The sequence below is a fragment of the Calypte anna genome, chromosome 7 (genome assembly GCF_003957555.1).
Source record: "Calypte anna isolate BGI_N300 chromosome 7, bCalAnn1_v1.p, whole genome shotgun sequence".
Classification (NCBI taxonomy): domain Eukaryota; kingdom Metazoa; phylum Chordata; class Aves; order Apodiformes; family Trochilidae; genus Calypte; species Calypte anna.
The window spans coordinates 10,339,791-10,355,011 of NC_044253.1; the positions used below are offsets into that span (position 1 = coordinate 10,339,791).

The window sequence follows — 15,221 nt, forward strand, 5'->3', positions numbered from 1 at the left end:
ATGATATAACTGTTGAGTTCTGCTTTGTGAAGAGAAAAAAGAAACCATTAAAAAAACCCACATATATTCCTTGTGCATTTGATTCCTAGTCTAACAGTTCATTAACAAAGCAGTGCTTCCAGACATTCTTCCTATGGGTAAGATTGTTCACTGCTTTCCTATGTACTTGCTTTTAAATTAGATTTTGGAATAGAATGGCAGCTCCTACCCACAAATCTCCAGTGAGAAGCAAAATCTAAACTAATCTGTGATCCCAAAGATGTTTGCTTCTCCAGCTGCTGTTTCTGAACTAAATTATTAATGTTGTAGAAACAGATGAATGGGAAATAAGGTGACATATCGGATGTGATTAATCAGTGTTGTAAGAGTTTAATTCTGGTTGGAAAATGGAGGAAAAAGAAGTCTTAGAGAAAAAGAACATTGTGCCTATTTGATTAATTCTTAGACTAAGAGTTTGTTAACAAGGCAGCATTTCCAGCATTTCTGCTATGTGTAAGATGACCCATTAGTTTATATACTACCTGCTTTTTATTTAGATTCTGTTTTGGAATTAGAGCCCTTCTGTAACTTCTTTTCCCTAGACTCCCTGCATGGCATAACAGTACATTTGTAATGATAGGCATCCTTTAAGTGCATTTTCTAAGGTCAGGAGGTGACACAATACATGGCCAATTTCTTAGGCATTGCTCCCAAGACACTACTGGGAAATGCAACCTCCAAGACCCTGCTTCTCAGAAATACGAGGTTTAATCAGTACATACTATTAAAGGAACCTGTCTTTCCACCTCATGCAGCATAACTATAATAAAACCACTTAGTACTTTCCATCATCAAGAGTTCAAAATATCAGCTGATTGGTTACCCAAACCTTTGTGAGGTGTCTCCTCTATGGACTGGCAAATTCAGGTTCTACAGATAAACCAGGTGAGAACTCAATGTTGAGTCCAGAACTGAAGCTCAGAAAGCTCTGAGTGCAGGTTTTCTCTGTTCACCTATCTCAGCAAAATGTGACCTAAATGGGTGGCCCAAATCAAACCTGAGGCTTCCATCTGATTATCATCTACAAACATCACAAAGGACACAAGCAAAGCTGCTGATAAACACAGTTATTAGTGGTCTAAGCAGAGCTGCTAAAGCTGCCCAAAATGAAATGAGTCTCCAAATAGGACTGATCACAACAGAAAAACAATGGAAGGGAAAATTTACATTGCTGCATTAGCAGAGGACTTTGGCCTCTGGGGTGGTCAGCTTCTGAATCACAGAAGATTGAGATAGAGGAGAGCTGTTAAATCATCTCAGCAAGGGACCTTTTGGGTACTTTGCCAAGAAAGAAGTAAGCGTTTTTGCAGCTGATATTTCACTAGTATTAAATTGAGATGCAAATAAAGAGGAATGGTAGGAAACTCTTCTAGAGTTATAGGTTATACTAATATAATTTAAAGAATATTTTAAAGTATGGAAAGGTAAAGTCTCCATCCACTGTTACTGATACTATGCGTTTTTCATGTGACATACAAAGTGTGAGTGCAGACTAAATGAAACATGTACAGAAAGTCCATTTGGAGTCCTCTAAAGGAAAAACTTTTATTCCCAGTGGATGTCATGCTTGCCCATGGAGCTGCTTAATACCATTCAACAGCACTTCAGAGTAAAGCATTCATTCCTGACCTGAAACAAAGTATTCTGCCAACCATCCCTCAGGACCACCCTCACCAGTCACCGAGCTTTGCAGAAAGTCAACAGGCAGAGAAAATTTGAAATCACTCCTGGAGCTGCAAAGAATCACAGCCCCACGTATGGGTACAATGTGCATTTCAAAATGCCATAAAGTTCTCATTAAAGATCCCACCCATCTCTGTATTCATTTTGTGTTGGTGTCCTTATTATTGGCATTGCTTAAACAAATACATTTCATAGCTGCTTGGATGCTGGACCATGGTGCAGAATGGCAAGGCATGCCAAAAGGGTTGAATTTATCCTGAATAAAGTTTTTAATGAACAATTCTTTAAAACTAAATTTCCAAAAGTAACATTTATTTGATTCTCAATGACATCAGTAGCAGCAGCATCTGTTTTGCCAGATGTTCAAATAAATAAACAATCAAACTTAATTCAGCCTTCTAGTAAAAGACAAGGTGCTAGTACTACTGCATGGATATTAGAGATTGTCAGTACTTGTACTCCCTGGAGAAATAGGGTGATAGAGGAGAATAACACCAAAGGAAAGTCCCCTACACACATGAGCAGTGCACAGAAAAAGCATATGAAAACAGCTCAAATTTGGCTGAAGATGAACTGCTGCTGCTATTACAAAGAGAGATGCAATTACTTTAAAAAGCAGATGCTTTAGTATGATTTCTGTTCCATTGTGTCAACCCTGCAGCAGGTTCCTACTCTCTCTTGTTTGCACTGTGGTGGGGGCACATGGAAGAGGTGCAGGGTATTTCCTTGGATGCAGTTCCAGGACAAGGGAAAGCTGCTTTGGTGCTTTGAGTTTTTGGTGAAGTACCACAAAGGAAATTTCTAAAAGATTACATTGCTGGAAAATTGTCCAGAGACTAAGGTTTCTCTTTAAAATGAGACATAAAATAAAGCCCAGCAGGGAAACCAATGCTGCCTTGTTAATAGCAGAAAAGTACACTGTGGCCCATGTTGCAGACCAGACAATACCTGCCAAGCCAAAAGCATGTTTTGAGTTACACATTTCTGCCTTTTCTTGGAGGGAAAGAGAGATTCTAGAATAATTTTTTAAATTTATTTTTGTATAAAGGTATTTCATTTCCTCTCCTTTTTTAAAACATTATTTATATATATTTATGTATATTTTAATTTCTTAATTTTCTTAATTTCTTCAGTGGCCCAACAGCCTCACACTACATAGTTACAATTATGTTTTGCTGCACACAATTACAGGATCCACAGGGAACTCTGCAACAGTGCCAGGATCCACAAGGAAAACATAAAATACCACAGACTGACTTGGTTAGGAGCACCTTGTGGAAAATGAGAAGAAACCATTGATGAGATTTACAACTGCCTACCAAACTTGGACTCCAATTGCCTTTGCAAACAGCAGGGAATTGAGCATCCCAACCTCTGAGACAAAATTTGCCAGTCCTAAACCCATACTTTCCATGCTGTAAGACTATCAGCCTGCTCAGTACCATATGTTACTATGAATTGGTCATTGTTCTATTTCAGTAGGATCCCATTTTCTATACCATAAACTAGAATGCACTTTTATGACTATGGGAACCTCCAAACCCTTGTAGTGGTCTGCACATTGATTCTCTAATGCTTAATATCAAATTTGTCTCTCATATGCTCTGGAGATATCATCTCTACCTCCAGTCTCTAAGAACAGGAGAGTTTAGAACACCTTTTCCTCTCTGTGGATACTAATTAGATTTCTTTCCTTGATGCAGCTGCTTATTCTCATTAAATTTGAAGGAATTTAGTATTCTTGAGAATCTTCGCTGATGTTTAAACGGTGGTTTAAACAGTGACTGACAGCATGACTGCATAAGATTTTTATCATCTGGAGGCATAGCTTAAAATATATTCCTGAAAACACATCTTCAGTCCTACCCAAGCTGTGCACTGGGGAATCCAAACCTTGGAGCAGCATCTGCAACACCTCCATCCATTTGATGAGGATAAGGACAAAGCAGTCTAGACTGAGGGAACTTCACTTCTGTGTCTCCCATTATTTGCTCCACATTGGCACACAGTAAAGGTTTCATCCATTCTCCATAGGAGTTGAGAAGAGCATTCCATTGACATGAAGATACCTTGGACAATATTTCCCTTACAAAGTAGAATGCAAAGCACAGCAGTTGCTTTCCTGCTTCTAATGACATCCATGAAGAGGGTGGCATAAGATACATCCAAATAATAATAATGACTAAGAGTGAAAAGGATGTAGCACGTACTGGAGTTACTGATGAGGAACACAAGCACCCATGCTGGAATGAGACAAAACCCATTTTACAGTCTCTGCAAAAACCGTAGGAAAGAGATCACTGAAAAGTTAGGATTGGCTGAACTGCTGCATATTCTGCTGATGGCTGCTGACAGCTTCAGAAGGGAACCACACATGGCTGGTGCCAGCTCTGCTGCCAGCACGCTGTTCCCACAAAAGGTCTCTGTTTGCTAATTTTAGCTCTTTTGAATTACTGCTCACATTAGTGAAAACCCTCCCTCTCCTTGGAAATCTCCAGGTTGCTGCTGCCTGGACCTCTCAGAGTACTGTGGAGCCACAGATCTGTTGGTTGAAAAGCTCACGAATGCAACAGATTTAAATCAGCACTAGCACAGAAAAGGACAGAGAAGGCAGCATGGACACATGTGCTGCAGACTCCCATACCACTTGCTGGAGAGCCACTGAGGAAGAGGATGGAGAAAAAGATGCTCTACATGAAATTTGTAACAGGTCGCAGCATCCACAGGCTCCCTCACCAGTGAAGGGGTGCAGGACATATCCCAGTTTACACATCTCTGCCTTTTCTCTGTCACCTCAGCTGCTTCTTCCAGGCAGCAAATGCTGGTACAATCAATATGCAAAAGCCATTTAGCAAAGAGGAACAATGCTGATCTACTCCCCAGATCGACGGCTTGGACAGAGCTCAAAAAGCAGAGTGAGGCAGCTCAGCTCTACGTGAGACAGCTCAGGGGATGGGATCAGGCCCCAGCTCCTGCTGGTGCTGATGGTTGTCACTCAGTTATGGTGTGGAGGTGTGCATGAGCAGTGGGTTTTTTAGCCGTTTGCTCCAGATTCCAAGAAATCCAAGGAAAATCCCTCCAAGCCTGAAGCCCCTGTTGGAAATACGGTCAGACACTACACCATCACTAGCAGAAGTACAGTGAGATGGGGAGCGGCTGCATAGGGCAGACACCCATCCTGAGAGCCAGAGACCAGCAGCCCCCAGCCCATGCTGAGGAACTGAGCAGTGTCTGAGGCTCTGCCAGGAAGACAACTGGGGTTTTCCCAGTGCCTTGGCAAAGTTCAGGCCCCTGAGCCACCAAACCCTCAGGACACCTTGACAAGGATCTGTTCAAGCAGTGGCATGTGGTCACCATCCTTACAGGAGGGTTGCTGTTTCCATGGCAGCCTGTCTCCAACACGCCTTTGGTAGGAAATGCTGCCATGGACACCTTTACCTCTGCCCTGAGTGTTTGAGAAGCCCTTCAATCCCTCCTCTCTGAGTGAGAAAGAGAGAAGCCAGGTACAGTGATGTTGTGGAGCTGTGGCTCAGCAGGAGCAGCCTGTTGGCTGTTTTCTGTGCAATGGACCTGTTAGGATGGGAACTGCAGACAAGAACTCCAATCCCTGCCATCCTGAAAGCTCTCAACTTGCGGCCTGAATGGTGGTGGAGAGGAGAATCACCTGTGGTGGTGAGAAGCAGCCCACAGCTAGGAGGGTAGGGATGGATCAAAAAAAGCCCAGACCAGTAAGACCAAGAGGCATTGGACCTGAACTGGATAGAGACACTTGCTTTGCTTACTGGGAAGACTAAAAAATAAAAAAGTGACCTTTTATTTTATCAGATTTGTCCCTTCATTTACCCTATCTGCTGACTCTCCTGAAGAAGGCATGACTGAGCTCTCACTGGACTGGAAAAGCAGCACAGTGCCAGGAAAAAGAACTTCTCTTCCACACAGTGCCAGGAAAAGGAACTTCTCTTCCAGACCTGTGCATTTCCTGTAAGTTGAACTTGGTCTGTAGGATTACCCCTGAAATCCTAAATCTTCTAATGAGTAACCCACTGGAGAATCTTTATGCTGGAGACATTAGATGAAACAAAAATAAACCAATATGTCTTTGAAATCTCAGCATGAGTCCACATGGTTGGCAGTAAGAGAAAACTGGAACCCCTCCCTTGTGAAAAAGAACAATTGCCTTGGATAATTCAGACACAATAAATGAAGGATTCCTTCATATTAACTGTTTACAATTGTAGATTTATAGTCTAAAATTAAGCAGATGTTGAGTGTAGAACAAAATGCTTAAAAACATAATAGAAAGTTGAAATTCTAGTCTCTCTGTATGTGGCAATCAGGAATTTCAATTATTTATTGGAATACAATTAATACATAATAAAATGGAGCAAGTGACTACTCAAGAATATAGAAATATTGAAGAAGTTCATGTGGAAGAACAGTAACAGATTTTCAGGCCTTCCAAAATGGTGCAAATATATATTTGTATACACTTCCAAGGGGTTTTGCAAAGATTTTTCTGTGTCCTTAATGAATTCATTTCAGATAAGAAATTCCATCTTGAAATAATACCTACCTTTAAAAAATTTATTTCAGTACCTGAATGCATGTTATGAAACACAACAATAAGATATCCATGTCTTTGTCTCAATATTAATATTATGTTACTATCATTAGAGTCTGCTTTGCAACAGAGATGAGAGAGGTTTCTGCTACAAGATACCAATGGTTGCTGGTAGGAGTGACATGCAGAGCTCTGCTTACCCTCTTTTTATTAGTCTTTAGAAGAAAAAAGCTGTGTGAGCCCTGGAAGTCACAATACATTAAATGCAAGGATCTGTATCATGTTATTTGTGTTCATCATGAAACCAGTCTGAAAACATTTGCACTGTTTTCCACCTGGAAGGCAGAGCAGGGATCAGCAGCTTCCCCAGCTGGACCCACTCTGAACCACTCTCAGCTCCCACGGAGGGCAGAGGAACACAGGGCATTGGCTTTAGGTCCAGAGCTGTGCAGGACTGGTCTGTACACTGTCCAGGAAAAGAGGAGTAGGCAATGAATGCAGGAAGCAATTTGAAAGCTGCTAAGGAAAGCCTCCATTTACCTTAGGTTTGGTCTAATGTTCAAAATAGTTCCTGGGATTAAAAAAATGCAAATATGGGAAACAAAAATCTTGTACCTGTTTACAAAAACCCCACAGATTTATATGTAACTGTGCTACAAGAGCTGGACAGACTATTGCTGACATCCCTCTGCTGCAAGACAGGACTAAAAATAGCTGTCATTCCTGCTGCACCTTCTAACAGGGTCTCCAAGATGAAGAAGCTACAGAAACTTGCCTCATTTCTTCAGTTTATAATTTTAACCTATTTCTTTGTCTTTTTCCTATGGATGCTGAGACCAAATTACTTTCAGTTCAGTCTTGCATACTGGATTGTAATGACCTAACATTTACTTTCCCTCTCTTTAACCTAAGCACCCCCAACACCTTCAGTCATTTCTCATGACTGCTGCAGCTCAGGCTCTGGAGGCTCTGGTTGATCCCTTTGTACTTCTAGGAAGTCTGCATTTTCTAGCAGTTTCTGGTAAAGAGGGGAGCTTGCTGGGCTGGCAGCTGTAGACACCTACTGCAGAATTTCAATATCAATTACTACCACTGTCTTCTTATCTAGGAATAAAATGTCTCAACAGGTCATTAGCACAGCTGGAAGGAAATCAGAGAGCCTCTTTTGAAGAGCTGGTCTCCAGCAAGAGGTGAACATGTAACCTGGTCCTGACATAGTCACTGATGGGACACAGAAAGCAAAACAGAATGATGTGGTCAGAAGCCTCTTGACAGGATAAAGTGAGATCACCAACCATTTCCACAGAAGTCCCTCACTCCCAAATAGATGGTGATAAAAACAGCATGTACCAACATCACATACAATTGAGGCTGGATTTGAACTGGCACTACACTCCTAATGAGCTTATTTCTCCAACATACACTTACAAGTCTATTTATTAAAAAAAAATCAAATTATATCTGAAAGAAAACACTAAACCTCTGTTAATTTCATTATCTTAACTTCATTTTTACTGTGATATTTTTATAATAGTGGAATCTTATATCTTATCTATAGTGGAATCTATATCTTATAGATAGCACCAGGTATTTAATTGCTAAAATTAGTATGACATATTGGGTGCTACTTTTAAAATACATGGTTATTTTTGTAGATTTACAATTACAATAGCCTCCAGGAAAAAAAATGATCTTCAAAAGTTTCTTTTGTGCTCGGATCATGAAACAGAAAGTAGAGCTCTAGGATTTAACTCCTATCAATAAAAAACCTGAGATGCACACTACTCCCAAACAGAGCAGCTAATACAGAGAGTATCACGGGTCATCAGGGAAAAGCTTAAAATAAATACAAGGGTTGGTGAGTATTCCTACATTTTGCCATCCCTTGTATTATTTTTGTAATTTTATAAAGCCCTCTATTATTAGAGGTACTTATGTTGTTTCAGTGATCGTAGCACCTTTTGTCAAACTCGGGCAGTTCTGAGGAGCTGTTCAAGCACACAGAAACACTCTGCTGCTCGTATGAGTCCTGGATGGCCTCCAGAACAGGGAAATATTTGAGCAGGTTTCTAAACAGAGGACAAATAAAAAATAAATGTCTTTAAAAGTATAGGCCTCTGAGGCATCTCGGGTTTCCCCCTCAGCAGCAAGCACAGAAGACTGCTTATCTTGGCTCCCAAACAGATTGATGTGTTCAGCAGGAAGATTCACTATAGCTGACAGAGAACATTTCCCTCATCGTATTGCTTCACCATGTGAGGAGATAACTCAGGCTAATAATATTCTGTCTCCTTTCTATCCTCCTGTAGCCTACGCATAACTTAATTCTTAATTCCAAAGGGCTCACGGAGGAGATTGGCCTGGTGCTAGTTTCATTTACACACACATAAATCAAAACTCAGTCTGCTGGAATGGATGGCACTGAAGTGGTGTTAAAAAATAAAACCCTCAGCAAGGCCAGAAAATTCCTCCTTAGCTCTTCTCCATCATAAACACCATGTTATCCGAGATTCAGTCACACCCTCCAAATTTCTAAACATTGCATTCCACTTAAACTTGTATGTAAATACAAGCTGTCCTGATTCACAAGAAATAAAGCTTTGCCTACCCAGAAAGCATTAGTGCAAATGTAAACCAAGCAGAAAATGGCAGAGTGGTAGAAACCTGGCATCAGTAGCAATTATCTTTACTTCTAATGAATAGGGTTTTCATTTCTTAGTAACAAATAACAGTGGAAATCTTTGGAGAAAAGGACCTTGTGACAGGTCTGAAAGAACCAGTGTACAGCACCAAACCAGGACCTCATTTGTCCGCAGTCTCAGATATCCACTCACAACCTCCTCCCAGTGCCCCAAGACTCTGGGATCAGGCTTTTCAATCTTCCAGGACTCCTAAATCACTAAAGGTTCCCAGTTTGGAATAGGGATCTGAAGTCTTAACCCCCAAGCAGTAACCCTCAGCCACACAGGAAACCCCACTGAGCACAGGCACCTGTCTGGCCACTGCTCCCGGAGGCATGAAAGCACTCACTATTCTGCCCTGCCTCAAATACACATTGCTGCTTTCAGAAAACCCACATTATTATTCAGGTTTTGAAGAAGGGGTTGTTTTAAAACTGAATCAGAAACTTTAAAAACTGCTAGCAAGGCCCTGGTTTCACTTACCCTAATCTATCATCATATTTCATCGCCAATCTCATACCTGCCCAAAGCTCCCAGCATTGTGCCACCTCTGCCCCCTCCATTAAGGTATAAAACACGGGTTAAGTGACAGATAGTATCAATGTGGATAGCAATCTGTCTCACTCAGTAACTATTACACCAGGAATAAAGAAAGAATTATTATACTGGTGTCAATATGATAAATTGCAGTCTCTTTTTTTTTTCTAAAGAGGAATTTCAATTTTTTCAACTAGCACAGAAAACTCTCCCTCTTTCAACACTCTGACCATCAGAAAAGTTTCTCCTGACATCCTGTTGAGTCCCTGCTAATGAAACTGTTTATTTTGGTGCATGGCTGATGCATGATTCATTGTAGCACTCATCTTGGAATAAATATGAACTGGGAGCCAATGATACTAATTCAAACTGTTTTTTCCATGTATTTGTTTCAAAAAAGTAAATATGTTTGAAAGCTCTGCTGGATGCCCTTGTTAAATTGAACAAAATGTTTAGGGAAAAATGAGTTTCCAGTGTTTTCACACACTGCACAAAATACACAATCCCAGTTACCAAACCCACAAAGCTTGTGGTCACCATAATATTTATACCTGTGCCACAGGCTTGCCTATACAGTTATGGAAGAATTAAAGAATCAGTTAGATTACTTATTCTAGTGCTAATGAGAATCCTTTAATGGTTTTTAATAATCTTTTCCTCATGTCCAGCCTAAGTCTCTCTTGCTTCAGTTCTACACCTCTGTCTCACCCCCTAGCCCTGTGAAGCTTTTTGTTTTGCAGCATCACGTTTTCAAAGATCCTTCTCATACCTTTCTGATCTCTGGGGTGAAAAATCTCTACCCTTTTAATCCTTCCTTGACAGGCCACTTTTTCGAGACCTCTGGCCACTCTTGCTTCTTTCTGCTCCACACCTCTCACTGTGAAATATCCCAGCCGGAGACAGTACTCTGATGAATGTCTTTGTACAACCCATCTACCAGGATCCTCAGGAAACTGATGAAAATGTTTTATGAGCAGCCAGTCCATGACTGCCAGGCATATTTTTATGATGGGAGGTTGCACTGCAAAGGAAGGAGTGGTCTCTGGTATAACTTGAGAGATGTCCTTCAAAGGCTTCAAACATCAGGGCAAAACAAGTGGGGACCAGCAAGGGAATGATTTCTATAGTGTTTCTAGAGAGACAAGCAGCTGGGTCTTGTATTAACTCCTTCAACATGCATCTCTATCCCCCAACTTCTGCACCACCAAGAAAACTCATTGCTGTACTGATTCAGAGCAAGGCAACCCAAAGCAGCACAGAGAACTGAGCTAATCAGTTGTTGTGAGAGTGGGGAACAGAAGGGATGTATCTTGCTATGACATTAGGCAAGAGCAATTAATAGAAGAAGTTGACATGTTAGAAGGTAATTTTTGTTGTGCAATTGCTTGCAACCCCAAGCAATGTCACATCTTCATTCTTGCAACCATGTAAAAAATGGGAAGATGGGAGGGAGCTGTTGCACTGCTGCAGTAGCAGTTGGAGGGGGACTGCCAAGCTCTGGGACACAAAGTCCAGGGGAATGACCTACAGCACCCCTAGCCCTGCAGCATGTCCATAATCTCTCTCACAGTATGGCTGAAAACAGAGTAGGCCAGAGGAAAAAAAGGGGAGGAGTGGGTTGGAAAGCAAATCAATTCAGATTATTAATAAAAACTTGATGAGCAAAAGTCCAACACAGCAAAAAATGCACCGCCAGAGGACTTGTGAAGTCCAGGAAACCATCACTGGCACATGAGGCTGTTTTTGTCTTCCTGTCTCCTTATCTGAGTGATGAGTTTCCAAACAGCCCTCGATTCTTCCATACCAAATGCAGGACCTTTGTTCTCTGCCCATGGCATATATAAGGAATTGAGTTTAAGGAACTGAGACCGTTATCTTGACTTCCAAATGCAATCAGCCCCTTTGCCCTTCAGGTGTTAAATTCACACTCTTTGAAAAAATAAGAACACCATTTAACAGCTCATATGCTAGGCTTATGAAAGAATGAAATAAAGATTTGTATAGGGTGTGCTCTTGCAACCTAGAAAATCCTTTCTCAGCCCCTCATTCGCCCTGGGATATCCTTCAACTCTATCACTGCTGCAGTGGTTATAGGGTAAGGATATTTGGGCAGCCTGAAAATAGGGAAAAGAAGCTGGATGAGAGCACACAGCCTGGTACTCTCAGAGGCATGAAACACTGGCTCAGAAATACCTGCCTGGGCACTAAGCCCTACAAGCTGTCTCTCAAGACTTGCACAGATAAATATGCACAAGCAATAGACTTTTCCTCCACTGTGCCTGGGAAAGGGATAGGCACCTGCATGTTGGGCAAGTGACGTGGGGATTAATGTGGAGAAAGGTGTTGGTTTACATGCAGAACCATTTGAAATCCTCTTTTTTGAAAGCTTTCCCTATAGTCCAGTTCCTTCCTGAGCCTGGAGAAAGCTCTGAGAAGTGCTGGAGAAGAAAGATCTGTCTCCTTCCACAGGAAATACTCTCCTTTCCCAGCAACTACAGTCCTCTGCTCTCCTGAATGTCCCACAAGGTTCAAAAAAGCAACAGCAGGTAGTAGGTTCTCTCCAGCTTCCAATATTTAGCTGCAGACCTCTAAGCAATCTCCTCCCTTTCCACTCATCTGTAAGAGCCATGCAGAAACACAGGGAACAAGAGCTGCTCCTCGTTGCTGTCCCAGGCCTCAAGCCTGGTTTTGCTCGTGCTGCCTCTGCTCTGGGGCTCCGTGCATACGAGAAAACCCATCAGAGCACACACGGGAGGAGGACGGGAACACTTTTGTTTCTCTGTCCCAAGAACTGAAGGTACTAAATGTTAATACTTGGAAATCAGTGACTGCCAAGAACAAGTTCCCCACCCACCCATCCACCCTAAACTTTGAAGTGTTTTCTTTCTAGCTTTACCTTGGCACGCTGGCCAAATAAGTCACAAGTTTCCGAAGGTCTTCCTGCCTTATTCTGTCGTGATTACTGCGGGCTGGGAAGGTCAAGACAGGACCACCTCGTTTATCACGGCCACCTGTGGAAAATAAAGGATTGTTAGAAAATCAGGCAGGAAGCACACGTCAAAAAAACTATGTGCACTGAATTGATAAACATAAATTACGGCACATTCAAGAGCCTGTGCACTCTTTGTGGCTTTCGGGCTTGCCTAATTGGGGAAGACAGGCTCGTATTTGCTGGAGCTCCAAAGGGGGGAAATAAAAAAAAAAATAATAAAAAAACCCCAACACACCAGGAGAATTGCTACTAGCATTTCTTCTAACTTTCACCTAATCCCATCAAATCTAATATAACTGCCAATCCAAGCAGGCAATGCTAATGAAGTCCTACTGTGGGGATAGTTTTACACTGGTCAACATCAAGAAAGTGAAAGCATTTTCCACCATTACTCAGTGTGTTGCATCGTTCACTGCCAGACAGTTTCCAGCATCCCACCAGTAAGAAGTGATGTATCCCAGTACTGTTTATGCAGTAAATTGTTCTAATCTATCCGACAATTCATTAGAAACTGAAATTTTGGTTACAAGTTCCTATCTCCTATGCTTTTTATTTAGGAGTGATTTTTGTGCTGTTTTTCTTTTCCTGTAGCTTTCCTGCCTTAAAATCCACTCCTTTTAAATTGCTAGGGACTCACACTTCATCTTTTATGGCAATTGTCAAGAGGCTTAGTCATAAAGGAATGACTCTACCCTTTATTATACAATCACAAATGCAGGGGTGAATACAATCCATACTACAGCCCCTTACTTTAATCTCTGCTGTGAATAAAGTTTATTAAGCTTGAAATTGTAATCTTGAGCTTCACTCCACATTTAGTTCTTTCTTTTCATATTGTCAGAGGATTTATTTTTTTTTTAGGAATTGTGTGCTGTCAGATATGCTTTGCATTGTTATCTAGAAAAAAAAATTATAGAAAAACTACAGTTCAAAAGACTAGTGCAGAACTGCAAGGACCTGCTAAATATCTGTAAAAATGCAGATGAGTTCAAATTTTCCGTGAAAAGCACATTCCCACAGTTGTTTAGAAACATCCCTTCTGAGAAGGGTAAATCATGTGCTTCTGGTTTACCTAGCTACCTTGAAGAAAAAGCTGCACAAGCACACTCACATCTCCAGCACTGATCCATGAAGCATTCACCCATGCAGAACACAGAATGCCCACAATCTGTAGGGCCATAACTTCTGCAGGGGTCCTGAACACCCTAATTCAGTAGGAATAGTCCTAAAAGGCTCTGCTGTAAGAGTAAGATTGGCATGAGAGCTCATCTGCACTTATAAAACAATATCCTGGATCATCACAGGACAGAGAATTGCTCTGTCCACAATTTTGATGAGGAATCCAGGAGATGCCTCATATGGCAGCAGTTCCTGCAGGTGGACAAACCAGAAACCAAACTGATGGAATGCATGTACATCTCCCCAAGGCAGAGGTTTTCCAGCTCCCCCTGATAACAGAACAGAGCAGCCACTTGTAGTTCCAGCTCCCACCTGACAGCATCCCTGATCCCACCTCATCCATTTTATTCTGAAACCATCCATTCAGCTGATGCCATGGAAAGCACAAATTCACTTTTTTAGCATATGTCTCTTTACAGGACCAGAGTAATACAGAAGCAGCTAAAAATAGCAGTGCTTTTGCCATAGACACGGCCTTTAAATTATTATTTCTTTTCTATTATTTTAAATTGCTAATTCTCATCCAGAGAGTTTTCTCCAGCACCACAGACTGGACAAGTCAAAGCCTGTTACATAAACTTCATCTGTCCAGAGAGAGATGCCAGTGTTACCCTGTGTTACAGTTTGTTGGCCCTGAAATTCCCTTAGTTTTCAATGGATGCCAAATACCTGAAGAGCTTCATCACACAGCTCTCCATTGGAGCCAGGTCATGTCTGATTTGTCCAGGGTTACAAATGGAGAGGCAAAGAAGAGATATCTTCATTTTGAGCCCTCAAGCAGCCACGGGCACATACAGAGTACTAAAACTGTTCTGCCTTATTTCCACCCCAATCTCTGTGCCTGATCTTTCCCTTTAGATTCACATGGAAGCTGAGGAAGATCTGTGGGAGTTCAGAGCATCTTTGGCTGCTCCATGCCACGCAGCATGAGAACAGGGGTGAAATGTAACAGTGATTCCATCTACAAGTTAATAAGCTCCTTTTTATTTTCAGATCTATATATATATATGTATTTTAAAAATAATCCCCATTTTAAGCACATTCTCCCTTTGTTGAGATTGTTTCATTCACCATAACAATGCCAAAACCATTATATCATGCATGATGTGTCCAACAGAAAAGCAAGCCAGCCTACAAAATGGCAAACCAGTGTAGTAACTACAGCTGGAGGGAAATATTTTTTCAACACAGGAAGCTTTTCAAGGTTTTGAAAACTTTCCCATCATATCAAGATGTAACCAAGGATTTCAAAACCTTCCAGATATCCACTGAAGCAGAGACCTGACTTTGAATTGCATCCCAGAAGAACACACTACCCACTGCTCAGTCAGGTTCCCTCTCGTCCTCCATTCCCAATGATTTAACTATTTCTACAAAGTGGAAAAGCACTATCAGATGAGATCAGGAGACATCCAAGCCCACAGTTCTAATCCTCTCCCAGGATATGAGATACCCAGCAATGGTCAGGAGTGTCCCACAGCCCAAAAGCCTTGATTGTTCCAATGCTGCCCATTCACTTAAGCTTGGTAAACCAAAATACATATGTATT

General features: G+C 41.5%; 1 protein-coding gene across 1 annotated transcript in view; it reads right to left on the reverse strand.

Annotated features, from left to right (window-relative positions):
• The window catches only part of KALRN (kalirin RhoGEF kinase), a 492,333-nt gene that overhangs the window by 306,334 nt on the left and 170,778 nt on the right, over window positions 1-15,221 (reverse strand). Inside the window, exon 3 of the mRNA XM_030454727.1 lies at window positions 12,398-12,512. Within this exon, the coding sequence (XP_030310587.1) occupies window positions 12,398-12,512 (115 nt within the window). The remainder of the gene's footprint in view (window positions 1-12,397; window positions 12,513-15,221) is intronic.